The 27068-nt window shown below is 36.5% G+C and overlaps 3 protein-coding genes and 1 non-coding gene across 4 annotated transcripts; 1 reads left to right on the top strand and 3 right to left on the bottom strand.

The window, feature by feature from the left end:
* Positions 1 to 10944: 10944 nt before the first annotated feature.
* On the top strand, positions 10945 to 19404 carry LOC112030699 (U1 small nuclear ribonucleoprotein C). Its single transcript, XM_065778465.1, has 6 exons — positions 10945 to 11139; positions 11219 to 11289; positions 12361 to 12402; positions 17556 to 17823; positions 18484 to 18756; positions 19066 to 19404. The coding sequence occupies exons 2-5, from the start codon at positions 11239 to 11241 to the stop codon at positions 18741 to 18743; spliced, it is 621 nt and encodes a 206-aa protein (XP_065634537.1). The 5' UTR covers positions 10945 to 11139; positions 11219 to 11238; the 3' UTR covers positions 18744 to 18756; positions 19066 to 19404.
* A 637-nt stretch (positions 19405 to 20041) lies between these two features.
* LOC112030465 (uncharacterized) lies at positions 20042 to 24695 on the bottom strand (the record flags this gene model as incomplete). Its single annotated transcript, XM_065778426.1, is given in 8 exon segments — positions 20042 to 20473; positions 21003 to 21069; positions 21156 to 21263; positions 21475 to 21559; positions 21730 to 22001; positions 22246 to 22918; positions 23313 to 23531; positions 23679 to 24695. Coding segments are annotated over 8 exon segments (2478 nt in total), but the record flags the coding sequence as incomplete, so codon positions are not given.
* On the bottom strand, positions 24694 to 25693 carry LOC112030454 (uncharacterized). Its single transcript, XM_024063145.2, has 3 exons — positions 25618 to 25693; positions 25003 to 25365; positions 24694 to 24793 (listed from the first exon to the last, which is right to left on the bottom strand). Exons 1-3 carry the CDS (start codon positions 25691 to 25693, stop codon positions 24696 to 24698), a joined length of 537 nt encoding a protein of 178 aa, XP_023918913.1. The 3' UTR covers positions 24694 to 24695.
* Positions 25694 to 26072: 379 nt separating this feature from the next.
* On the bottom strand, positions 26073 to 26144 carry TRNAP-UGG (transfer RNA proline (anticodon UGG)). Its single transcript has one exon. It is a non-coding gene; the product is annotated as a tRNA-Pro (tRNA).
* Positions 26145 to 27068: the final 924 nt, after the last annotated feature.

The raw sequence follows: 27068 nt of genomic DNA on the forward strand, positions 1-27068 counted from the left end.
TTGAAATTTAACCTACCTACGTGTGGTTTGATTTTTGACATTTTACCTACTTGTGGTCCTTTCCGTTAGTACTTCGTAACCTACCTTCCAACTTGCCATTAGACTAACATCTTATCTACCAAAATCAAAACACAAAACAGATCAAACACCCCCTCTCCTCAAAAACACTCTCACACTTGCTTACCCACTTAAACTAAGGGTGAAGGAGACCACTGAAGATATAAGTGCCCATTTGGATTGGGCTGAAATGCGCATTTGCGTTTCATTTTTTTTTTTTTCACGTGTTTCAGGCCAATATTTTTTACTGTTCATTCACTGTTGCAACTACTGTTCATGACCAGTAGCTGCAATATTTGACTTTTTCTGTGAACAGTGCACAGTGTGTACTGTTCATGGACCTACAAATTTCCCTTTTCAGTAATTTTTTCATTAAAAATGGGTCTCACGGTACTATTTACACATTTGAAAATTATTTGCTACAGTATTTTTCAGTTTTCAACTGTATCCAAACAGACCCTAAGTCCCTGTTTATTGCCTCTGCTGCTAATCCCTTTATTTATTATTTTTGGCTTAAAGCATTTCTCATGTAATTATTTATTATTTAAGTTCCTGTTTATTGCTAGGCACATGTATCTATCTCTTTAAAATTTGGTGGTACTCTCAATGTTAGAGGTAACTTATACTGAAGTCGGGCTTGATACCTAAATAATTTAAAATGTCAGATGATGGTTAGATGGGTTCACAATACTTAGCTATGTTAAAAATGATGATCCCAGGAACATAAGCCAACATATGTTATCCTAAAGAAATTAAAGATTAAAGCACCTTAGTTTTGACTTGAGATTCAAACAAAACAAACAAATCATGCATCTTTAATATCAAAACACCTTAGCATTAGCAGCTTAGCATCAACGTGCTTCAATCAGTAAATCAATTTGGGATTTCTCAAAGCATCCATGTAACTGTTTTGGAATTCCCCTTCTATCATTGCTCCTTGCAAATTATGGCCAAACATTAAATTTACAAAGCCCCTTGGATGACTATGCTAGCTAGTCACTTTGGATACCAACCAATGCTCAAAAAATAATTTTCCAAATATGTACAAAGATTATTATAAACTAGATTATTGCGCTCAGAGATGTGTTCAACTAGACCCACAACGGATGAATCCTCCTCTGAAATACCCAGATGATTCCAACAAACCCACAAAATTGAGAGTTTTGATCTTGCCTTCTTCAATGGTCTCCTTCTTCCTTGGTTTTGAGTGGGTGAAAATGTGTAAGAGTGTTTTTGAGGAGAGAGGATGTTTGATCTGTTTTGTGTTCTAATTTTGGCATATAAGATGTTAGTCTGACGGCAAGTGGAGAGGTGGGTTACAAAAAGAATCACAGGTGGATAAAGTGTCAAAAATCAAACCACAGGTAGGTAAGTTGAATTTCGAGCAAACCACAGATGAGTAAATTGTAATTTTTCCTAAATAATATTTTCTCTCTCCCTAGTCCCTTGTCTTTTTTCTATTTCCTCTTCACAGGTCAATCACAGTGTCCATTATCCTCTCCCCCAGTGACGGAACTATAGTTGGACTTGGGGGGCAGTGGCCCCCCTAAAATTTTTTCAAATTTTTTTAGTATATATGTGTGTGTATTAATTTTAGCAATTTGTTTTAATAAATTTGCACTTTTCCCTCTCAACAATATTATTGATCTTTTTAAAGGTTATAAAAAATTTTATTGATCTAAAATTTGAAATAAATTTAACAAGCTTAACAAAAAAATTTACTGTAGGGACTCAGTTTGGATTGACCCTGAGTATGAATGGGTTTTCAGCCCAATCAAGCCCAAACAATAAATTTATAGAGAGTGGGTTAAAGGTTTAGGCGCTGGCCGTCATTCATCAAGCATGAACTCTCCTTTATAAAAAAATACTTAGAGTTTCTTCACAACTGGGAGGATGCTCCTGGGCCATGGGCCGAGGAGGCCTTTTACTTCTCTTTTTTCCCCCCCCCTTTTTTACTTTACTTGCTTTCCTTATATAGTCTTCATCTTCCTATCTCCTTATTCCATCTGTTGATCATTCATTTGCCTTTCTTCTGGCCCTCCGTCTCATCAGAGGCCTTATCAGTACTCGAGTGGTTTACTCTGATCAACATTGCCCTGCTAAGGGGTTATATCCCCATTAATGCGGCCAGGGGGGTTAGGTGAATGCATTAAATGCGAGGGTGACAGCTTACTTTGGGCTTGGTCTTTCCCGAAAATCACCTTTGTCAGGCCGAGGATGAGGAGGTTCTCGGCGTGGATTGGGAAAAGAGGTTTTCCCCAATTTAGCCTTGAATAGTCAGTGTTCCTCGGCATGGGCCTTGGGACTGCTACCCGATGGGCCGAGGTTGTCAGGCCCACGGACCCCACAATAGCCCCTCAAAACCCTGCTGCACGTTCCCTCGGACGGGGAGGAGGGTTTTGATACCTGCGAGTCCTCTAGACGAGTCGCCCCACTTCGGTTCGTGTTAATGCTGGCGGCTTTTTGACTGCCCGATGCGCGTTTTTAGCGTTTCAAGACTTAATGGGTGCCCACATTAAATTTTGACGGCACCACGTTTCCCACTTTCAACAGTATGATCTCTTACTTTTATGAACAAGCGGTTACATTTGGGGAACCTAAGGGGGAGTATAAGTACCTGTTTGAACTGCCTGGTTTTATCATTTTCGCGCTTACAACCATTGATGCGTATGACTTAAGTCTAGTTCAACTTGCACTCTTCCTGAAGAGAATCGCCATACTTCTGTAAGTCTTCTTTTTCTAACGACCCCAAATTTCCTTGATTTTACTCATCCTTTTCTTCTTTTAGAACTTTTAGTCATCTTTAGGGAATGGGTAAGTTTAAGAAGTTGGTTGAGTCCGACGAGATGATGAACAAATTCATTGTCGACTATGGAATACCCAATAATGTGAGTTTGAAGTACTGTGAAGAAGGGGAGTGGTACCTTAAGAGGAGAGAGGGTGAAGTTGTGATCCAAATAGTTGTGATCCAAATAGTTGCTTTCGTAGAAGGAGGGATGAGAATCCCTATGAGGCCAGTAACTCTCAATTACCTTAGGCATTTTCGCCTGGCTCCTACTCAGTGTGCCGTGAATGTATTTAGGATATTAGGGTGTGTAGATACCCTGAATGAGAAAATGGGGCTGAGACTGACTCACCACGATGTGAACTGGTGTTACAACCTTCATCACCTGAGGGGTAAGACGTACTATATGAAGACAAGGGATGATAGGGTTCGTCTCATCCAGTGTCTTCCTGATTCCAATAAGGGGTTAACCCAAGATTTCCTCATAGTGTCGGGAGAGTGGCACAACGGTTTTCATTGCCCAACAGTAGAGGGGGAGCCAGGTAGGATATCCCAAGTAAAAGACGATCTAGGTTACAGTATTTTCAAGTTTTATAACTGTATATTTGATTCGGTTGATTAACCATAGGAGTTTCACTTTTCTTGTCACAGATCCGCACGCTTTTGCACGTCATTTCCATCTGGTTAACAAAGCGGATTTGGAGACCGTTCTTAGGTCGGACCTTTTCCTAAACGAAACTGATAACCAGGTCAGAGCTGCTCATCACATCCTCGGATGCGACCCTGCTCAAAAATCATTCCCAGTCCCGAAGCACGTAATTAAAGCTCGTGACCCTTGGCTTACGCAGATCACTGTGGTGGAAGACGGTTTTGCATTTACTGAGGGGTCTTATATACCTGAAGGTGTTCCGCTAGCAGGTCCCTCCTCATCCCAGCAAGTAACGGTGGCTGAGGAAGGACTATTTAAGAAGGCAAGGGAGGTGGTCGAACTGAGTTCTTCTGAGGACGAATATAGCGTGTTCAACCTAGCTGATCAGTCCGAGGATCCTTCTGGTGATCTAGGAGATCCGCATTTGTCCGAAGCCGATCTCCAGTCCCTAAGAGTTGGTACTCCGACTGAGATGGGTTTAAAAAGACAGCCCCACACCAATCTTCTTGACCTGCTCGAAGGCGGTTCCAAGAAAGGTGTACCAGAAGAGAAGCAGCCCCAACCCCCAGCACCTCCGCCCCAAATTTTAACTGTGCAAACTAGGTCGTCTTCTGCTCCCACAGTAACAGACCCTCAGACCGAGTCTCATGACCCGAAGAGGAAGAGACTTTCCAAGGGTAAGGAGCCAATGGATGGGAGCAAATCCCATTCCCCGCCCGAGGAGGGTAGGATTCGCAGGCCTCCGAAGCAATTGAAGCTCGGTGATCAACGGAAGAGTAAGAAGGCCATCCAGCAGTCCGAGGCTTAAGCCTGGCTGCCCGCTGCTATGCTCCATGATCAGCCCCTGATGGATAACGCGTCGATGTGGGAATCTCAAGGAGCCGAGGCCCTGGAGAAATCTCTTCTTCTTCCCACTGACATGGCCGAGCTAAGAAATATGAGTGGGGTAGAGGTTGTCCTCGACCTTAAGAAGTATCTAGGAATGGTGGGTCCTTTGGCACCTATTTACTTTATTCAAAGTTTGTCACTTAATGTCTTCCTTTCTCTTTACGGAGTTACTCGTTTTTATTGGCAGGCTATCCAGGCCCTTTTCAGGTTAGGCGAGGAGGTCGATGACCATAGCAATGCCTTAGTGCAAGAGCGTGACAAGTTCTTGGAGGCTGCCAATACTCTCAAGAGGTCTGAGGCCGACCTAAAAAAGGCGACCGAGGATCTGGAAGAGATGACGAAGGCCAGGGATGCTGCTGTCTCCGACCTAGCCGTGGCCAGGAAGCAAGCTAAGGATCAAACTAATCGCTTGCAAGACGTTGAGGGTCAATTACAGACTGCCAAAGAGAACATTACCTATATGAAGGGAAAGTTGACCGCGGCAATCCATGAGAAAGGTGTTGCCGAGTATGCCAGGGACGAGGCTGTGAGAGCCAAAGACGAGGCGGTATTTGCAAAAATAGATGCTGAGCGCTCTGTAGAACAGGCAGAGGAGAATGCTTTCGCAGATGGGGTGGCTAAGACTGAAGCCACCCTTCGGGCTCAAGTTCCTGCAGTGTGCAATAAAATAAAAATAAATAATTCCTAAGCCAATTCTAACTAGTCTAAGTGAACGCCCACACATATTTGACAACACACAAGACACCAAAAAAAAAAAAAGCTTGACTTTCTAAATTGAGAAGTGCTACGTCCACAACATTTTCACAACAAATCACATGCGGTAAATTGTTATTGGTTCTAATTTGAATCTACAATTTAAATTACTTTTTTCCTCACTTATAACAATCAATAATAACATACCACTTACGATTTGTTGTGAAAATTTTGTGGACATAGCATTTCTCTTCTAAATGAATGCTTACTTGGAGTTTCAAAAAAAAAAGAAAAATTATACTTTTGCCCCCCCCCTAACTCTAAGTCCTATCTCCGTCCCTGCTCTCCCCCTTTCATTTTTCTTTTTTCTTTCTTCCTCATTCTTCTTAAAGCTCCACGCCAACACCATGGATCACGTTGTTGTGGTGGGTGGGTTACGCTGCTGATCAAGCCGTTTCCGTTGGTTTTTGTGGAGCAAACCGTAGGCGTGCAATGGTGGTGCAGTGGACAGCGGCATGCATGTGCAATGGTGGTTTGGGTTGCTATCTTGCTGGGTTTTGTGGGTTTCCCATCTGTTGATGGTTGATTTTGGGTCATGGGTTTGTGGGTTTCATATGGGTTTGTGTTGGATATGGGTTTTGTATGGTTTTTCAATTTGTGGTGGTGGTGATTAAGTGGGTTTTATGGTGGTGGTGGTGGTTGTTGTTGTTGTTGTTGTTATTTATTTATTTATTTATTTTTTAAATCAGAGTTGTGGTGATGGTGATTAAGGTGAGTTTGTGATGGTGGTGGTTGTTATTCATAGGGAGTGGGTGGCAAGGGAAAATGGGGCCACCCTAGTGGTGGCTCGTGGCGGCAGTTGTTGGTTGAACCATGGAGTTTTGGCCATGGCAGTGGTGTTGGTGGCTTTGTGTTGAGTTTTGAAGCTCCAGCCATGGAGATCGTGGGTTTGATTCAGAGATGGAGAGATCAGGTGAGGAGAGAAGAGAAGAGAGGCTTAACGCTTAATCTTTTTTGCTGAAAAAAAAAANCTTAATCATTTTTGCTGAAAAAAAAAAAAAATTTGGTGACATGGAGGGTTGGCATTGGCTGGCGTAAAACACAACTTTTTCGCCAGCTCCTAGCCTAATTTATTCTCTTTGTGGTTTTGCCTTTTAGCGTCGCTTTGGAGTTCATATAAGGAGATGGAATTAAACAAGTAAATCATAAAGGATAGAAATGAATAAATAGATTAGAATGAAATGTATTTAAGTGAGGGAAATAAATGGAATAGAATGAAATGTATTTAGTATGATAAATGAATGGAAAAAAATAAAATAAAATAATTTTGTTTGAATTTTTTAAAATAAATGAATAGAAAGTAAGTAACTTTATTTGGAAGTAAATTTTTTTAAAGATAATTACAATATGTTGTTAACCCTACAACTCGAATTATTTTTCCTACCTCCAAGTACTTTGTGCGTGTGGAGTGGGAGTGTCAATTAAGTTACAAGGGCCTTGACTTGTTTGATAATAAGTAACATAGAGGGAAATTAATGGGTTCATTTTATGATGATATTACTATTAAACGCTTCTTTTAGAATAAATGTCTAAATATAGAGAAGTTATTTTGAGAGTTTTAGTAAAAAATTCATTAAATTTAATTACATTTACTCCAATTCCTCTCAATTTAAGGGAATGAAAATTTGAGGGTCTTAAAATAATTGAGAGGAATAAGTATTCTCTCTTATCTGTTCTATTATCTCACACTTAAACTCCAAAATAAAGGAATGAACTTTTCATTCCCTCTATTAAAACTTCCAAACACGGGTAGGAAATGAATATTCTAAAATTATTCTTTTAATATGATATTCTAACGATAATTAGTGTTTGAAAACAAATAAATTGGAATTTGTACCATATGTCCATCAAATGCCATTGAAGTCTGAAATCTATGTTAGTTAAATTTAAATTTTTTATCCATTGTCTAACATTACACAATGTTTTAAAAATAAGTTGGAGTCTATATCATGTGTCTATCAAATGCCATTGAAAGCTGGTAAAGTCTCTGATAGTTGAATAAGAGATTTGAGATTTAATTTCCGCCTATACCAAAAATCAATTGATATTTTGGTATGATAATAAAGAGATATCATCAGGAGCAAATGTCATCGTTTGAAACTCTCTAAAAAAAATGTTAGTTAGACCAAGTTTCTCAAAAAAATTAATGTTAGTTGGACTAAATAAATCATGTCATGTCGATTAAGTTAAGCCAAATCAATTAAATTAATTTTTTAAAAAATAAAACAATTTTCTAAAATTGAAACATTAAGTAAAATAAACAAATTAAAATATTGTTTTTCTTTCTGCTTTCCCGGCAATCTCAATCTCCAACAAGAAATCTAGGAATCACTACAACAATCTCAATCTATAGTGATAAACCTACTTAATTTATTTTATAATCTTGTACTGCTTTTGTTTTTTTACTCTACATTATTATTGAAAATCATGCTCAACTCAAACCAAGTTTAGATATATTAACTTCTACAAGGAACTCTTCAAAAAAAAAAAAAAAAAACTTCTACAAGGAAATTCCCAACAAAAAAAAAAAAAAAAAAAAAAAAAAAAAAAAAAACGTCTACATGGAAACTCATGAAATTTTGGATGGCCAATGAGTGGAATTAGTTATAGTCTTATAAAACTCCATTAAGATAAATGTAAATCTGTAATTAACTAAACTCAATGTATTTTGTTTCTCAAAAAAAAAAAAAAAACTCAATGTATTTTAATTGATTGATTTAGAATAAGAAATTATTTTTTTCATCTTCTTCTATTTTTACATAATGTTGCACACATGCTTAACAGCCCTTAGTCCTAAAGCAAACTAAACTATTTTTATATTAGAAAAACACTACTTTAAAAGAAAATTAATTATTATCACTTCTTTTTTTAAGGAATGAAGCAAACAACATAACAAATGATGTTTAACTTAAAATCTAAATAAATTAAAATTTTTTCTCAAAAAAAATATTAAATTAAATTTGATGGGCAACGCTAAACTATAAAAGTATCAGCTTTTCTCAAAAAAGAAAAAAAAAAAGAAAAAAGAAAAAGAAATATCAACTTCAAGTGACAATGAATTAAATCTTCAAATTTTTTTGTCCAAAATTAAACATAAACATGTATTTAAACACATAAAATAAAATTGTTTTTAATGTTCATTCAAAATGTGCACTTTTTGTACCATGCAATACACAAAAAAAAAAAAAATATATATATATATATATATAAATATTCAAAACTTTTATGTTGTAACCAAATTTGAGTTGCAAAAATATTTACAGGGTAAAACTTGTAAAGACAATATATTTGGCACCAAATCAACTACAGCACACCATCCAAGAAAAAACATACACTATTTTTTTAGAATGGGGGGCGGGGGGAGACTATATATAATAATGTTGAAGTAAGTTAAATAAACTTAAAATTACAATATCTCTTTTCAAAAATAAAAATTACAATACCTTGCATTGGTATTTTGTAAATTTGGATGATCTCCCCCAAACAACAACCTAAGACCTCTAAATTGTGTTTCAATTGGATTATGTGCAACCAAATTTCACATACTATGTGTTATTGATAAATAATTGTTCTTAGTAGCACCATCAGTCGATATAGGTTATATAAATAAAGTGAGGTTATTCAAGGATATAAAATATCCTCTACAATTTTCAGCATGAGCCAATGAGAACCACATTACAACCACAAGCTTTGATATTCAGCCCTAAATGACAAATATTATTATTATAAGCAAATACCATAGTATTAAAATACTAAAACAAATAACATGGAATGACATACGTCTCACGAATGAATGGACATTAGAAAACATTGTTCCTCCTCCAAAAATATAAAATAATGCATCTGGAGACTTAAGCTACATGACACAAAATTAGACAACACTATAAATATTTATTTTCAACCTTTTAAAAAATTAGTTTCTCAAGTATCTTCTTCCTTTCAGTACACGGACGGAAATAAACATATAGTATATGTACACATACGCATGTGTATATATGTACATATATATGTACACACATATGTATTTTTGTATATGCACACACTTGGTACATGTTTATTGTGAGACTTAACACACATTCGTCGGATTTTATGAAGGATTATAAAATTTATGTTTGACCATATTTTGAATTTCTCGTAAAATATGCTAAGTCACTTTAAGCTATATAAACAATTACAATAAACCTTAATTACGATTTCTCCCATGTCATGATTAAACCAAATTGGTAATGATGTGGCTCAAATTTAATTAAAAAAGAGTCCTAATAACGATCAATTCTCACATAGACCTCTCTCTCTCTCTCTTTCTCTCTCTCTCTCTCTCTCTCTCTCTCTCTCTCTCTCTCTATATATATATATATAAAAGAAGAAAACTATTAACCATTGTTTTAACGATGAAAATCATGAACTAAGCCACTTGAATCGATTTAAGGTGGTTATGTTTTTGGAGCAATTGGGGGATTGTTTAGTTGGAGTTTTTAAAAAGTGTTTGACTTTTTAACTTGTTTTTTACCAAAAATCTTTACAATTGACACCTCTTTGTGCAAACCCACCCAAGTGGCTTTGAGTAAGAAAACACATGCACCTTTGGGGCCCATGGAAGCGAAGGCAAAGGCTTTTGAAATTGATCTTTAGTTTGGAAAGAATGTTGGCATTCAAGAGTTTTTCCCCTTCTCATTTGTGGTTTCTGTTATCTTTGGCATGCAAGCTCTTTGTAATGAGTTTCGTAGGGTTGAATTCTCTCATGTATGTATGCAAGGTAATAGATCGGTCCATGTTTTAGCAAAAACATGACAACTTTAGGCACAGGTGATTTCTATGCTTGTATTGAAAAGAATCCTTGTTTTATAGAAGAAATTCTTATCCAAAACGTTGTTTCTGTTTTCAATTATGAATAACATTTTTAGCGTTCTCATAAATTTTTTATTTATTTTTTAAAGAACACTACTGAAGTCAATAAAGCTACCATGATGGTGCACAATATTAATCCAATTTGACCATGTTGCCACGAAGAGCGGACACAAAAGTATTGTAACTCCTCAAATTCACCAAGCTAAAGTTAGCGACCACAACTTGATCAAGTTTGTCACGAGACTCATGCCAATTTCACACACCCATCATTGAAATTAGCTGATTAACAACTATGCACAACACACACCAAAAATATTATTTTCAAAAAATTGATCTCAATATATTTTGAGAGCAAACCTTAAAAAATCGAAACTAAAAACTTTGAACCAAACATCCTTATGAAGGATTTTCTTCCTTTTTTTTTGTTTTTGTTTTTTTATTATAAATTTTTAACATTGTTTCTAAAAGAAAACAATTTTTAAATTGTTCTACTAGACAATCCTAAGAAGCTGCACTTTTGATCAAAACGACGTAGTTTTTCCGTAAACGGTAACGTTTAAATGCATTTAGGCTTAGAGAGGTTTTTTTTTTTGGATATGTGGGCTTAGAGATTTGAGTAGGGATGATCATGGGTAGGGTATGAATCGAGTATACCTATACCTTACCTGAAAAGTTTGCCTATGGATATCCGAATATCAATACCCATTAGTATCCATTTCTGAATCTTATCAGAATATCAATACCCATTTAATTATTATTTTTAAATCCAAAACATTTTAACATAAAAACTAACCAATCTTAAAAAAGAAAAAACTAAATAAAAATTTTAAAAAAATATTTATATGTTAGTTTGTATCTGCTTTTTTTTTTTTTTAAAAAAAAAAAAAAATTCAGGAAAAAAGTTGTTTTTATATTGAATCTCGGTGATTTAAAAAAAGAAAAAGAAAAACATATATATATATATATATATTTGCCGTGACGAGTAAGGGACGAAGAAAGAGCTGAAGTTAAAGCGGTGTCCAAGGTATTGAAGAAAAAGAAGAGGAGAGAGAGTGTGGACTGTGGAGAAGCGTATAACGACGCCGGTTAAAAGAAAAAGCTTGGCTCCGGGTTAGGAGAAAGGGAATTCCACAGCACGTTGTCGTTTTACTGGTAGCAAGTGAGTTTCTAACCCATCCCTAGATTTGAGTCGGACCGAGAGCTCTCTCTGATTGTCTCTCTCTCTTTCTGAGCCTTAGGGTTTCAATTCAACACAGCCATGCCACGCTACTACTGCGATTACTGTGATACCTACTTGACTCACGATTCTGTAAGTCTCTCTCTTAAATCATTCAAATGCGATGGCTCCTCATATGTTTGGTATTGTTTGTTAGTAAAAGTGTGGTTTTTCTTGTACTTGATGCCTTTTACTAGGAGCTGATGGGTTTATCTTTGTGAACTTGATTGAGGTCTTAGGTTGAAGTTGAACTGTTATTCTTATTATTATTATTTATGTGGGAGCTCAATTTGGTGAGTCTTGTGTTGTGGGGAGCTTCTGGGTTCTTATGACTATCAAAAGGCTAAAAATGCACTTTACACACTCTTTAAGTTTGTGGTAGCCTTTAAGTCGGTGTCTCAAAGCTGCCAATTTTCACCCTTGAATATTATAATGATGTCAATATGCTCCTACTGTAATGGTCTGCCACATTTTTGCCATTAACCTTCCTGAAAATGATGTCGTTTTTTGTGTGGGTTAATTGCGAGATTCTAATGGATGTTGACGGAAAGGGCACATTGACAATATTGTTATACTCCAGTGTGTAAATTAAAAGTTTTCATAGTCAAGGGGCCGATTTAGAAACAACCTCAAACTTAAGAGGTTGTAAATAGTATTTTAGGATTTTTAAATATCAAGGATACAATATTGCTTAGAGTCTGACTCTGGACCTTGGTGTGATGGCAAGTGTCCTCCATTCAAACAATATGTTGAGGGTTCAAGTCCGGGAATTAGTTCCTTAAAAATTGTTGGTATGACTGCTTAATAACAACCTCTCTCAGTTCAAGATCCTGCAGAGAGAGTAGCTTGTGCAATGGGTATGGAGTTTTTAAAGGGTAGAAGAACACTTTTCACTGTTGTTCATTGCCTTGTTTATTTTTTATTTTTATGTTTTTAGTGTTTCTCTTATGTATTCTCTGTGTCCTTGGATTTGTGTGTTTGTTTAATAAAATTTTATGTTATTCATAAAAAGTAACCATGAAAATCTGCATGGTTTACCGTATATATGTCCTTTGAAGTTTGAAATTGTTACTGCGCCTTCTCCTGTATATCATAGTTACAGTTCCTAGAAATTGACATAATGAATGTTTTTATATTGCTGATCATATCGTCTTTCTATCTCAGCCATCCGTGAGAAAGCAGCACAATGCAGGTTACAAACATAAGGTACTTCACATATCTCTCTCTCTCTTAATTATATGGGAAAATTACACTTTACCACCCTAAACTATCCACTAGATTACACTATGCACCCTAAACTATCTGACTGCACACTTTGCATCTTAAACTATTATACTTATCATGCTTTGCACTCCGGTGATATTTTTACTGTTATATTTAACAGAATTTTGCTACATGTGACAAGCACATGCTTCTTGCTTAGGTAGAATAAAGTTAAAAGACTGAAACACCCTTCCTCAAAATTAATTAAAACAAAACCCAAAATTTTCCACATCTCCCTCTATCTAACGTGGGGCCATCCTCTTCCCCAGATTCCACGCAGCTTCATTTGCACTGTTTCTAAAAAAAAAAAAAAACACAAAAATCTCAGTGTTTCTCTCATATCTTCCTTGGCCATTGACAAAGTTCAAATCTTCTATTACAGGTTAGAAATGCTTTGAATTCCACAAATTGCAAATCAAATATCTGAGAATTTACCACTTTTCACAAATTGCTAAATTGTATGATACAATACCATGGCCTTAACAAGTGTAAAAATACCTTGCAAATCATTGCTGGAAAGCAACATATTTTTGAACTCACAGGGTACCTGGTACTAAACCACCATGATGCTACATTGTATGAGTTCCACATGATGATGACACAAAATAAAGTGCTTTTACATCTACTCATTGTTCACAGATGACAATGACAAAAAATAATCCAAATGTATGGATTACGCAGAACATAAAATTGTTAATGCCTAGTAAAAATCATTGTTTACAAATTGACAATGACAAAAAAAAAAAAAAAAAAAAAAAAAAAAAAAAAAAAAAAAAAAAAAACCCAAATGTAAGGATTACATGTTGTTAATGCCTAATACAAAAAGCTTGCACAATCCAACACAAAATATTTTCTCAAACCCAAGGTTTTCTTCTTCTTCTATGCATGCATCCTTTGAATGGCTTTTTCCAAAGTTGGCACCACCACACGCTCACTGTTAGCACCACCACCACCACCATATATTGTTAATGGTGTCGTTAAAGTTCTTACACCGGTGGAACTTGCAACAAAAGCCTTTGAACCTCTAGCCCTTGAATTTATAGCACTTACAGCAATAGTCTTTACACCTTTAGCCCTTGAATCTACAGCACTTGCAGTAGTAGCCCTTGCACCTCCAGCTGCTTGCTTCTTGTTTGTTGTAGGTGTCTTCTTAGCATTGGTAGACACTGTACCCTACATTATAACACAAAAAAAATATATAAATATGAAGAATTAATGATGGCAAACATAACATAGAGCACACAAAACTAACCTTGTCTTTTTTGGACGGACATGTTCTGCTATTATGTCCCACCTTCTTACACTCAGAGCACTTGATGATTGTACCAGCTTTGCTTAGCTTATATGGGTTTTTGGGTTTTGAAGGATGCCTCTTTCTCTTTATCTTGTGTCTACCACATTGTATCTTATCCTTAGGTGGTTCCAAAGGATCTATTGATGTCCTTCTCCACTGTTCCATGCTAGCCACAGGGTAAATTATTGGTTCATATGCCTTCATGTATGTCTCAATTGTGTAATAAGGATGCACATAATCTTTAGGTACACTTCCATCAAATAGTATGACAGATATGGCATATTGACATGGGATGCCAGTAAGATCCCACTTCCTACAACCATATGTCCTCTTGCTCAAGTTCACAACAAACCTTTGATGTTTGCACTCAACCTCAAATAAACCATTTCTAGCATATATTGACACACAATTAGAAGACTTCAAACCTTCATTGTCCAACTTTGCTTGAATTTTGGGACATATTTTCCCTGTCAATTTAGACATCCCTTCCCTCTTCAATTGGAACCTCCTCATCAGCTTTCTCCTAATCTTTTCAATCATGGTTACTATAGGCTTGTCCCTAGCATCTAAAATGTATGAGTTGAAACTCTCTGACAGATTATTCACAAGCAGGTCACTCTTTGAATAGTTTGTGAAATATGACCTAGACCACATGGATGGATCTACATTATCCAAATACACATAAGCTTTTGGGCACAATTTCTTAAGCTCACCCATTTGTTCAAGAAACTCATGCTCTGTATATTCTGTAGCTGCAGCCCACAACTTGGCCTTAAGTGCTTTCCCCTTGTGGCCTTTATCTCTATAATTGGCATACAAATGCCTCACACATGACCTATGATCTGCCATAGGACATACCTCGTCAAAGCTTTGGATCAAGCCCTACATACGAAAGACAAATACTTTAATAAAAATAACAAAATATATAAAGGTCAAATTTAATAAATAAAAGTAATGAAAATTGCCCATACCTTTTGTCTATCTAAAATAAATGCCCATCCATGTTGTTCAACTAGGCCAAGATCCTTCAGTAAGAATCAAGGAACCAAGACCAACTGTCCTTGCTCTCAGTTTCTACAATAGCCATAGCATTGGGGTACATGTTATCATTGGCATCTCTTCCCACAGCACTTAAGATTTGTCCTTTTTGGTTGCCCTTCAAGAAACATTCATTTAGCCCAATTAAGGGTCTACATCCAGCCTTGAACCCTTCCTTTGTAGCTTGGAGACAAATGTATAACCTTTGAAATGTACCTGCCACATCAGGAGTAGGCCTATCCACCAACATCAATGTAGTGGTACCTGCATTTGTAGCCTTTAATGTCTCACAATAGTCCCAAATTCTATTATATTGTTCATTATCGTCACCATCAATTACTCTTTTAGCACTTTTCCTTGCTCTATACACCTGCATCCTACTCTACATCCAGCCTTGAACCCTTCCTTTGTAGCTTGGAGACAAATGTATAACCTTTAAAATGTACCTGCCACATCAAGAGTAGGCCTATCCACCAACATCAATGTAGTGGTACCTGGATTTGTAGCCTTTTATGTCTCACAATAGTCCCAAATTCTATTATATTGTTCATTATCGTCACCATCAATTACTTTTTCAGCACTTTTCCTTGCTCTATACACCTGCATCCTATCCACATCAACATGAAACTTATCTTTGATCTCTTTCTGCAGTCCAGCGGTAGGGCAGTTTAAATCATATCTAAACTTCTGCATATACCTCTTAGAAATCCACCTTGATGTACATGCTGAATTTTTGTATGCCCTAGTGCAAGTGTGAGTGGGGTTCAATGTCTTAATTTGGAAGGTCATTTCATCTGTTACTTGAGAACCATAAACTCTATATTTGCATCCTTCAGCTTTACATCTCACAATCACCTTGTCTTTATTGTTCTTCACAAAATGTAAATTTTTGCCTTTAATCAAGTTGGCCTCTCTGACAGCTTCTCTAAAAGTGGTAACGTCACCAAACTTCAAACCTTTTACAAGTTCTGGACAGGCCATATCAATTTCATTAAATTCAAGATTTTTGTTGGTGTTACAGTTATCCTCTTCAGATGTGGGCTTAGGAGAAATCAGCTCATCACTTTTGCCACTATCAGAACCACAATCCTTACCCATTTGCTCTCCATGTGTCAAATACAATACCTTCTTGGGGTCATTTTCCTTCCCAATTGGCTCAAATATGTCTTCATCACCACTCAGTACCTCACCCCAAAAACGATCTTTATAAGCTCTACTGTGTTCTACATCAAACTCCTCCTCTTCTTCACTCTCATTCAAGCTTTCATATTCATCTTCAGCTATATTTTCAGCCAATCCACATCAAGGTCACCATTGGCATCATACCCTAGGGGGACAACATCATCACACACCTTCTCCTTCCCCTTCCTATTGCTACCAGTAGACTTGTTTTTCCCACCCTTAATTTGCATTTTTGGTCTATTAAAACCAGCAGCATTAGCAACACACTTCTCTTTTCCCTTCCTTTTGCTACCACCAATAATATCACTTTCAAGTAGGTTATGAGTAAATGGTATGCAATCACTGTCAATCTCTTGACCAACAGTGTATACTACCACACTTTCTACGCTTTTATGACAGTCAACCATCTTCAACACATCTGGATTTGTTTTTATCTGCACAAGCCCTTCATCCAAATTCATGCCAACTTGTTTGTAATAAACTAAATCCCCCCTTTTATATCCATATGACTTCAAAATACTCTCAACCTCAATAAAAGACATACAGTCCCTATCATATCCCTCACCATGAATTGATATGTCACCACCAACATAAATTAACCGATTCAAATTCTTGAACCTTCCCCCGTGGTTAATCTCAAATATTAAATCACCTTCTTCCATGTTTTGGCTGTATTTTTTTCTGCATTAAAATATTCTAGTCAAAAACATGCTTTCAATATTACGAGTGGGACAAAAATTATTCTATACAGTGTGGGGACCAATTGAAGACACCACCTAAGTCGATACAAACACATAATTATATTCTATAACAGTGTAAAAAAACACACACACACACACACACACCCATCCATAATTAAAAAATTCAAAAAGCTACCAATTAGTAAAATCCCTGACTACTAGTTCCAGTACTCATCACTAACACAAAACTAGCGAGAGAGTGAGAGAGTATGATAAGCGAGAGAGTGAGAGAGTGCGAGGTTCAAACACAAAACCTTCCACAAATCCGCTTAGACAGATGCCCAATCATATGAAATTTAACACAAAACCATATATATATGTATATATATCTATATCAATCTGAACCCAAAGCAACATCACACATAAAATAAATCACCGATTTAAAAGAGGCAGTTAGGAAGCGAAATTGAAATTTTAGAACAATAATCTCATAAACTGAATGCATTTTGATTTTGTTAACCTGTAATAGAAGATCTAAACTTTGTCAATGGCCAAGGAAGATACGAGAGAAACTCTAAGATTTTGTGTTCTTTTAGAGAGAGGGAGAGTGCAGATGAAGCAGTGGGAAACCAAACAAATAAGAAAAAAAATTGGGTTTTGTTTTAATTGATTTTGAGGAAAGGTGTTTCAGTCTTTTAACTTTGTTCCACCTAAGTAAGAAGCATGTGCTTGTCACATGCAGCAAGATTCTGTTAAATATAACGGCAAAAATAACACCGGGGTGCAAAGCGTGATGGGTGTGATAGTTTAGGGTGCAAAGTATAATCTAGTGCATAGTTTAGGGTGGTAAAGTGTAATTTCTCTTAATTATTTTTATATGCTAATTATTTTAATAAATATAGGCAAATGTTAGGTCATACTATCAGCAATTTGAGGAGGCACAAACCCAAAACTTCATTGACCAAAGGATTAAGGAACATCTTGGGCAAACTGCAGCATTCCAGCAGGTTGGTGCTGCTTACAATCAACATCTAATGGTTCAGAGGCCCCGCCTTCCTGTTCTACCTACACCTGTAATGCCGATGCCTGGTAGCACACAGTTACCTGGAAGTTCACCATTAATCCCAGGGATTAGGCCTCCTGTTTTGCCAAGACCCCTTGGTGCTCCAGGTAAATTGAAACACATTTTGCATTTATCCTTGTGTTAGCATATTTTGCATGTAGATTTTCATATTTTGAATTGTTTGAATTCATTTGTGCCTGCTATCTTTCTTTGACTTGGTGCATTGCTTTTGCCACTGCTAGTTGATATTATTGTGCACATCTGTTTTCTTTCTTTTGTTATTTGCGTGAACAAGTGAGCAAATCACTGAATTGGGATGCTATTGCTCCATCCCATGAGCAAACCTTTTTAATCTGGTTAAGATTGGGTGCCTGATAGGGTCGGGCCTAGGTCGGTCCTAGACAACCAGTATAGGGGAAGGCAACTTTTTGCTACTGTATGCTATCCATCTTTAATTGGGTTCCCAATATTTAGCAATCAAATGGTGGATAGACAAGAACATTGGCAGATTATTATGATTTGTGTCTGCATGTTTACTACATTAAAAAGTTATCACTATGTTTCATCAATCAAATGGTTCTACCCTAAACTCCTTTGTCAGACACATGGAATATAAATTTGATGCTAGTTCTCTTCCAGGTTTATATTTAATGTGTGATCTTGGTACACAATGTTTGATCCATGTGCAAGACATGCAATGCAAACTGTTCTTTGTCCGTAAGCATGTAGCAACGTGTTATGTTAAATAATTCTCTTGGGTTTGGCAGGTTATATGCCTTCTCCAGCGATGGCACCTATGATGGCTCCACCTGGTGCTCCTTCCTTACCAGCTCAATTAAATCCTATTCCAAGGCCTCCTGGTAGTGTAGCCACAACAGTTCCTGGAAGCACAGCAGCACCCACATCTTCCAACGGTGCACCACCTATGGTCACACCACCATTGTATCAAGCCAATCCAGTGGCATCAACAGGTGGAGGCTATGATAGTCTCAATGCCAACACTCAAGCTCCTGAGGCTAATCATTAGCCTTGATCTTCTGGTTGGTTATTTCCATATCTAATATCTTAAGAAACCGAAATATATATTGTTTCTAACTTACAATGGGTGGGGACTAAGGCAGTTTTAAATGAAGTTCCCCACATTGTTATTTTCTTTTATCAACTCTAGTGACTATTGAAAACTAATATAGATTCTATTGTATATCCTTAATATAATTGAAGAAAATTACATAAATCCTCCATGTCTTTAATTTGTTGTTTTTTTTTTTGATAAGTACATCTGTTTGATGCACCAAGTATCATACCCTGTATTTACGATGGTGACATTAGTGATAATGCTCTTGTCACAGGCAAATGAAGCAAGCCAAGAAATTCTTGTGGTTCAACTCCTATGTTGGGATTTCCATCATTTGGTCCAGTGATTTTCAGTTCCTACTGTGTAATGTGCATTAAGAGCTTTTCACCTGATGCTGAACATAAAGAATAGTTGTGCATTCTCATTTTTGTAAGAATCATGTCATAGATGCATATCTAGTTGTTGCTACTTGAAAAGAACTGTTTGCAGGGAGTTATTATCTACTTTGACATGCTCTTTATGCTGTAGCAGCAATTATTGCTTGAAATATGTATTCAGAAACCAATTCGCAAGCCAGTGCTGGTTGCAAGGAAAAGACATAATTTTTGGCCAATCTGTATTGTAATTTTTTTTGGGTTCTCGGTTTGTGGCTTCCTGCAACCCCCTTTCTCTTCCCTCTTCTCACTAAGTAAAAGGAAATTGTGTTCAAGGACCATTTTTTGTTAGAATGGCACTGGGGCTTGAAGATAACTTGGCTCCATTAAGGTCCTTGCTCATCCTGTGGCTTGTTATCCTCACGCCAATTTTACAGCTTTATTTCCTATTAGTTTGTCACTCCTTGGATTGATTGGCACTGGTATTTTACCATCTGCCACATTTATAATATAAGAAATATTGGAAAGAGATCACTTGCCTCCATCACACTCAATGCCTGTAATTTGCTCGGACATAATACTAGCAACTTGATTGATGCTTCTATACTCATATATACATAAATATATGGGGTATATCGTTTTGAAGGTGTGAGTTGTGGACCAAAATGCATCTTCAATGCTACGCTTGCATTATATTTTTCTTGCTTTAATGTTTTTTTAAAGAAATAAAGGCAAAGGAATAAGAAATTTACAATATAACTAGGTTGGGGCACTAATGCCCTGAACAACGATGTTACACAAATCAATATATGCTTAATACTCTTGGGGTATATATATTGCAGGGTGTCCTTAAAAAAGCAATTACAAACCCCCAAATCCTGGCATAATGCTTACGCTATACTAAACTACACTACATTGATTAGTAGACAACAATTTAGTGCTCTTTTTTTCCCAAAGAAATTTGATGAGTTTTGACATGAAACAAATATGCAAAAGTTTCTATGATTACCAAAAGAACTCCGGTGAACTTCTGATATATAATTTACAACAAAAATAACCAACCCCTCCCTTTCCAGCAGAAAGCTGATTCGGTTGCAAGGAATTCTAGCACCCACAAACGCAAAAACCAATAAGGGAAAACTAAATACATTGCTTACACAAAGACAAAAGTCATCATCATTCCTTGATCTTGTGCTAGAAAGATTCAGATTATCAATGCGATTACAAAAATGCAATGCTACTGTTATAGCAAGTGGCTTCTTGATCATGTGCTATAGAGAGTCCTCTTGATTTTTGAACAGCTTATGTCTGTCATAAACAAAATGAAACGGAGAGTTAGAAAAATAACAAATGGCTGAAAATATTCACTACATTTGCCTGATGAGAATAGCATAAATCCCATACATGAAATACATGTTTAATCAAATCAGAGTCGCATGGTATTTTCTTACTAGGGCAATTAAGAGCCCTGGTTAATACTTTATTTGGTCTCCAAAGTTATCTGTTGTTTACTGTTAACTTAAGTTATCTTCACCAGATCAAATTTTTGAAGTAATTTGGTGAGACCTTTAGCACTTTATGCTACTCCATGAATTGAGTTGCCGTAACCCCATACTACCAGCTAAGCGCCACTTGGACTTAAAAAAGTGCCTGGTTAATCATTTGTTCAGTGAAAAGCTTTTAAAAGCATGAAAAATATTTTCAAGGTGGATACTAGCTAATGATGAGTTGGTGTGAACCAGATTTCTAGAGCCTGTGAATGCTAGATTCAAACTCAAACCCCAGCTTGCATATGCACACTTCAATATTACAATATAGTTGTCATACCAATACCAACCTTTCGCATTCCAATTTCTGAATAACTATTCCATTCAGTAAAAGCTCTGAACTGTGAACTGCTGCTCCTGCAAGAACAGGTAGTACAATATGTCATTTACAACAACTCTAGTATTTGTTTTATAGAAAAAGAAGATGGATGATAGCTGTATACCTTTCTGAAGGAAAGGCCTACAAATTGCATGATCTTCTTCACAAGAAAGAATCAAAAGATCATCTAGGATCTTTTCATCCTTTGCTGGAAATACTTGACTTCTCTCCACTGGCTGAGGAGCAATTTATCAGAAACTCAGTAAAACATCAAATAGGTAAATAGTACATAGAAAATCATTGCATCTGTGAGATGCAGGGAAAAAACAGAAAACAGAAAACAGATCATAATATGATTTAACTATGTTAGGACAGGCACTACATTGCTACCAACAATGAACTAATAGATACTAGCTTTGGATTTACACATATTGACATATTACATACCTGGCCATGAACTGCTTTGACCAAGCTTGTAATCATTTATTTATCAGGTTTTATACTTGGGGTAATGACGACTCTGCGACCCTACAGGGAAGAAGCGACAATTGTAAGGTAACGATTATTTAAAAAAAAAAAAAAAATGTAGGGTAACAGACATCAGCATGTAAAAATAGCTCAATTGACAAGACAAGAGATAACCAATTTGCAAGCAGGCCAAAGCTCTATCTGGTTAGAGCCAATTAACAAATGCCTACCTTTAGAAGTGGATGTTGGCTTGCACGAGTTAGTGAGATAGGCATGCTAAAGCCAATTTCCTTTTCCTTTTTGGTATCCCTCAGAATGTAATTTTTCTCATCAATGAAGCAGCTTGCTTGTCCACAGCTCTCTAGCCATAAATGTGTCACCACTAGTTTTCCAAGAGCAATGGATTCCAACATATTTCTTGTACGTGCAAATTTGTCAGCTATGAAATGTGTGGCATCCCTGCAACATGACGCAATGGATATGCCCAGTCGTCCCAGGATTTGCCAGAAGAAAATAAATATAAGTTATGACATGAATTATGGTAATTTCACATGCGATGTACAAGTGTTATGGACAGTGTTTTTGTTAGTTGCTTCAAGGGAACCAAAACCTCCAAATTTGATAAAATGAACTACTTCAAGATAGTCCAGACCTCCAAGTTAGAATAGCTAACAAATTGGGATTTAGAAATCATGAACAAGTAAATACGAAAAGCATTTTAATTGAAAAGCTTCCAAGATCTACCTTTTTCTGTTGCTTGATGATATTGTTGTCCAAGTGCTAGCTAAACAAGACTCGAACAAATGCCATATCTCTTCGTCTTCTTGAGTCTTTTGAGGTAATCTCAGGTGTTGACTCAGGGACACCCAGTCTTAAAAGCTCTTTCAAAAAGGATGATGTTGGTAGGTTTTTGTTGCATGGTTTTCTGTGATAATCATAATATATACAATTGGATGTTGCCACATTTATGCCCTTGGTGGAGCTAAATGTAATAGTTTTTTCTGAACCAGATGGCTCAGTAGTCTTGTTTGATAACACCTCCAACTTATGGTTCTTTCCTGCACCACCAGTAGATGATATAGAATCTTTCCCATTTAGACTTCCAGATTGCATAGATGCCCTGGCTCTGCACAAACCTGTAGGAAATACTCTTGTATTGATGGCATATGATTCACAGTTTGAAATAGCACCAGCAGAACCTGGTTCATCAGTTTCTGTAGAATGCCGATGTGGGCAAGCATATATTGGTGAATTTGCTTTCCCCTTCACTTTTTCAATGCCCTCTGAACTTTTTTGACTTTCAATACAATGAAGATTTCTGTCATTTCCATCTACTGTTGTGAATGGGGCATGCATGTTATTAGGTCCACTTGAATGTCTTCGTACACTACGACATGTTCTTTTCCCTCTTGGATATCTCTATGGATTTGATCTTAAGGAATTGGTTATGGCGGTGACCTCTTGAATCGATTGATCATCTTGATTCAATTTTGCTGTTTCTAGCTTCGCAAGATGAATTGAAGTCCAATTTGGAATATTCTCCATCAGCACTCAAAACTTCAACTGGATCAACTACTACATGGCTCCTCTTTCTTCTGTATAGAATTATAACACCATCATTTATCCTTTCTCCTAGATTCTTAGTCCTTATCAACTTACCCTTTGACATCCTTTGGCTGTTTCTTTGGGCAACAGGACATAGATTCATACACTTCCCTTGGGACTGTCCCTTGGCAAGTGAGATATTTTCAACTGACACAGAAGAACACACATCAATCTCAAACTCTTTAAGTTTGGTACCTTCTTAAGATGCCTCTGCCTTTCTTTGAACAAATTGATCTTTGTGATTCAATTTGCTGTTTCTAGCTTCCCTAGATGAATTGAAGTCCAGTTTGGAATTTCCTTCATTGGCTCTCAAAACTTCAACTGGATCAGCAACTACACGGCTCTTCTTTCTTCTGTATTGAACTATAACATCTCCTGGATTATCTAATTGATTCTTAGTCTTTATCACATTACCCCCTGACATCCACTGCCTATTTTGGTGGGCAATCAGAGATAAATTCATACACTTTCCTTGGGACTCTACTTTGCCAAGTGAAACATTTTCAACTGACAGAGGTAAACACACATCAATCTTAAAATCTTTAAGTTTGTTCCTTTCTGAAGATCCCTATGCCTTTCTTTGCTTATTAGGCATAACAGATCTTCTGCCTAAACTTTCAATTGCATCACCAGAATTTCCACTATTTAACTGTCTCTGATCAGAGGACTTGCCTCTTCTCACTTTTGTTGTTATTGCCAACTCAAGATCTAACTCCTGATTTACAAACTGCTTCTGAAATGAACCTGAACTTCCTCTACTAAATCTTCTAGCAGAACGCTTTCTTCGCTTTGTTTTTCTTGCTATGTCTCCTAAATCAAAACAAGCAGTCTCTTGGAAGGACGAATGTCCAAAATGAGCTTCATTCTCATTTACACCTCTTGTAAAATGATCAAGGGTGTTTTCTGGACTTTGATAAGCATTATCATGACTGTCGCCTGCAGGGAGCCCATATGCTAGAGCTTCCATAACTTCAGCAGCCACTTGAGTTTTAAAACCAATATCAAACATGTCAGATGTTTCTCTTTCCATATTGCTAGCTTCCAACTGTTGTCCTGTTAAGCTAGCGTCTAACCGATCCTCTAATTCCCCAACAGGGTTATTTTCAATTACTTGTAATGTCCTGTTAATCTCTTTTGAGCTGAATAAGGCAGATCTTGAATCAGCACAAGTTGAATGCATCATTTCCTTACTGAGATTTAAGAACTCATTGTTCTCTTTGCCCTCAGGAACTAAGCTGCCACCTTGTTTAATGTGAAGATTCCTGATGTCCTGATGACTTGTCACTGATTTCTGCCTGCAACCTCCAAAATCAATAGATGTCTCCATCCTTTTGCTAGCAATTTCACCACTTCCATGCTGATCACTATCAGTCCATTCAAGGGCTCCTGTTTTTACAATTGCAGTTCCAAGTTTAATTCTCTTTGCCAAACTTTGAGTTCCTTTTGCACTGAATACAGGAAGTGATTTTTCCCTAAAAGTCTTTCCATGGCCAACACTTGGAGACATGCCAACATTGTTAGATGACAAGAGGTGATCCACAAATCTGAGTGCATTGGCTTCAGCCGACTCCCCAGGTTCTTGAGAATTGATCTAATTCAATCTAGCAAGGTTGTAATCACTTGGAGGTGGATGAGATAGATCTTTTCCCCTACCAGTGCTCTCAAAATTTATAGAAGATCCTTTATTCCCTTCAAACAATCCACAGAATGGTTTTCACAAAATTGCCCTTTTTTTCTCACAGAAGGATTAAAGAAATGCATATACATGTAAATGTAAGTTCATTTATAAGTTATAACACAACATGAAGACTCAACAATAGTCATAAATAACACGAAGAAAATAAAATTCAAAACCCCCTAACAAAATACTAATTCAGATAATACTAGTGGACACTAACCTGCTCCAAATTGTTCCTGGTTGGAGACATTTGATGCCAATGCCATGTCCACTCGCTTCCAAGGCGAACTGAGCCGCCCCTTCCACAAGTCCATCACATTCCCTTTCAATCTTCTACCGGCTTTACCAACCAATACGCCATTAACAACATTAACCACTTTACTTCCTTGCACTCCCTCATCCTCACTGTCAAGCACCACCTCTTCCTCATACTCACATACTGCACCCCCAATCCCATCACCCACAACCTCATCATCAAAAACAAGTTTCTCCAACTGGGTTTCAGCTAATGGACTATCAAGCACAACAGTATCTTCAAAAGCCATAGCATACCCAACTTCAGTCACATCATTAGCTTCATTACCTACTTTTGTACCCAAAAGAAAAATCTCATTCCACAAACTAACATTACCATATATTTGTCTACTTTACCACATAAAAATCACTTTATTATTATAAAAAAAGAATCATTTATCAACATCTAATGCCAAATAATAAAAATAATTCTACTTTTTAAGACATGGGTAGTTTACAATTTCCCATTTTCAATCATTTGATCAAAAGCAAAGAGCTGAGAAATCAATAGAGAAAGAGGAAAAAAAAAAAAAAAGTTTACCAGATGGTGGTGATGATGGGGGCTGAGGCTGAGAGTCAAGAATCTGAGTATTGCTAGAGTCGCTAACATCAGCCATTGGGAAAATTTATGAACTATATATATATATATATATACACACACATTATTTTGGTGCTAAATTTCCTTATCCATCATAGAAGAACAAAAAAAAGTGTGTTTTTGCATCTGGGTCACTCTTGATTAGCCCAAAAGTAAAAGAAAACCACAACAAAGCATGATGAGAAATAGTGGAAATTAAACAGGGGTTTAGGAGATTATTAGGGGTTTGGAGGGTAACTGAAAAAAGACAGTGGGAAAAGATTTGGCTGAGAGCTGAGAATGTTTGGGAGGGAAATTTGTTTTTTGTGATATTATTCTATGTTTTATTCATAAAAAGTACCAACAAAACGACACCGTTATGAGCTAAAAAAACAAGTTGAAAAACAAAATAGTTTCTAGGGGCATTCCAAGAATCGAACTCGAGACCTCTCGCACCCAAAGCGAGAATCATACCACTAGACCAAATGCCCTCCTTTGTTAATACTTCGTTGCTTATTATTATTTATACATTAATGATCGATGTAATGAGGTGGTCATTTCAGGTTCATTAAAATCCACAGCCAGTGGGTCTCGCTCTCCCATCCGATTGCATTTGGAGTCTAATTTAGCTTCTTCTTCTTCTCTTTATTTTTATTTTTTATTTTTAAGATGCAAAATTGTCACAATCTGTTTTATATATACTCGTGTAATGTATTTTGATTTGATTGTTGTTAATAAAAGTGAGGTTATGTGATATGATATCGTCTCTTAATAAAATCTATTTCAAAGCCACGATGTTTTCAATCATAAAAATAATAAGATATCAAAAAAAAAAAAAAATCATAAAAATAATAACTGATTAGTACGTTATTAGATATGTTAAAGATAAAAAAAAAAAAAAAAAAAAAAAGATATGTTAAAGATTGTGAAAACTACCTAGTATTTATCTTTGGAAAATCTGACAGCTGTTAGTGAACCAGTGAAACTAAAATTCTTGTGTGTGTGCGCGCGCGCGCGGTTTACTGGTTTGGACTTTCCCAACACATAAAACAATACTATGTGGTTTAGTATTTTTGCACTTATCGCAAATTAACATTGTGATGGCTGATCCTCACTCTGTAAATTTAGATCTCTGTTCTCTTGAGGAGGGGGTTTCTTCACCCCAATCTCCAAAGTAATATAATGCATGTGTTCTTGTTGATTTGTCTTTTTTTCTCTCAATTGTAGCAGGTTTACCATAACATGTCATGCATAGATGATCCATGATTATGATCAACAAGTGTTCATTTTAAAGTTGTATTTTCACACCCGTCTCAAAAATCATGAATACATATACAATACGTGACATCAACATTTCTGGGTTCTTTTCTAAACAAAAAAGAGTGGCAATTTACCAATCAAGAAAAAAGAGAGTG

This window comes from Quercus suber, unplaced genomic scaffold (genome assembly GCF_002906115.3).
Source record: "Quercus suber isolate HL8 unplaced genomic scaffold, Cork oak 2.0 scaffold_183, whole genome shotgun sequence".
In the NCBI taxonomy this organism is placed as follows: domain Eukaryota; kingdom Viridiplantae; phylum Streptophyta; class Magnoliopsida; order Fagales; family Fagaceae; genus Quercus; species Quercus suber.

Excerpts from the sequence above, each read along its gene's own strand:
- LOC112030699 (XM_065778465.1), top strand. The coding sequence starts at position 11,239 with ATGCCACGCTACTACTGCGATTACTGTGATACCTACTTGACTCACGAT. Across the intron at positions 11,290-12,360 it reads CCTACTTGACTCACGATTCT|CCATCCGTGAGAAAGCAGCA; the intron begins GTAAGTCTCTCT and ends TTTCTATCTCAG. Across the intron at positions 12,403-17,555 it reads ATGCAGGTTACAAACATAAG|GCAAATGTTAGGTCATACTA; the intron begins GTACTTCACATA and ends TAATAAATATAG.
- LOC112030454 (XM_024063145.2), bottom strand. The coding sequence starts at position 25,693 with ATGGCTGATGTTAGCGACTCTAGCAATACTCAGATTCTTGACTCTCAG. Across the intron at positions 25,366-25,617 it reads CCCATCATCACCACCATCTG|GTAATGAAGCTAATGATGTG; the intron begins GTAAACTTTTTT and ends GTACAAAAGTAG. Across the intron at positions 24,794-25,002 it reads CCAGGAACAATTTGGAGCAG|GGAATAAAGGATCTTCTATA; the intron begins GTTAGTGTCCAC and ends GATTGTTTGAAG.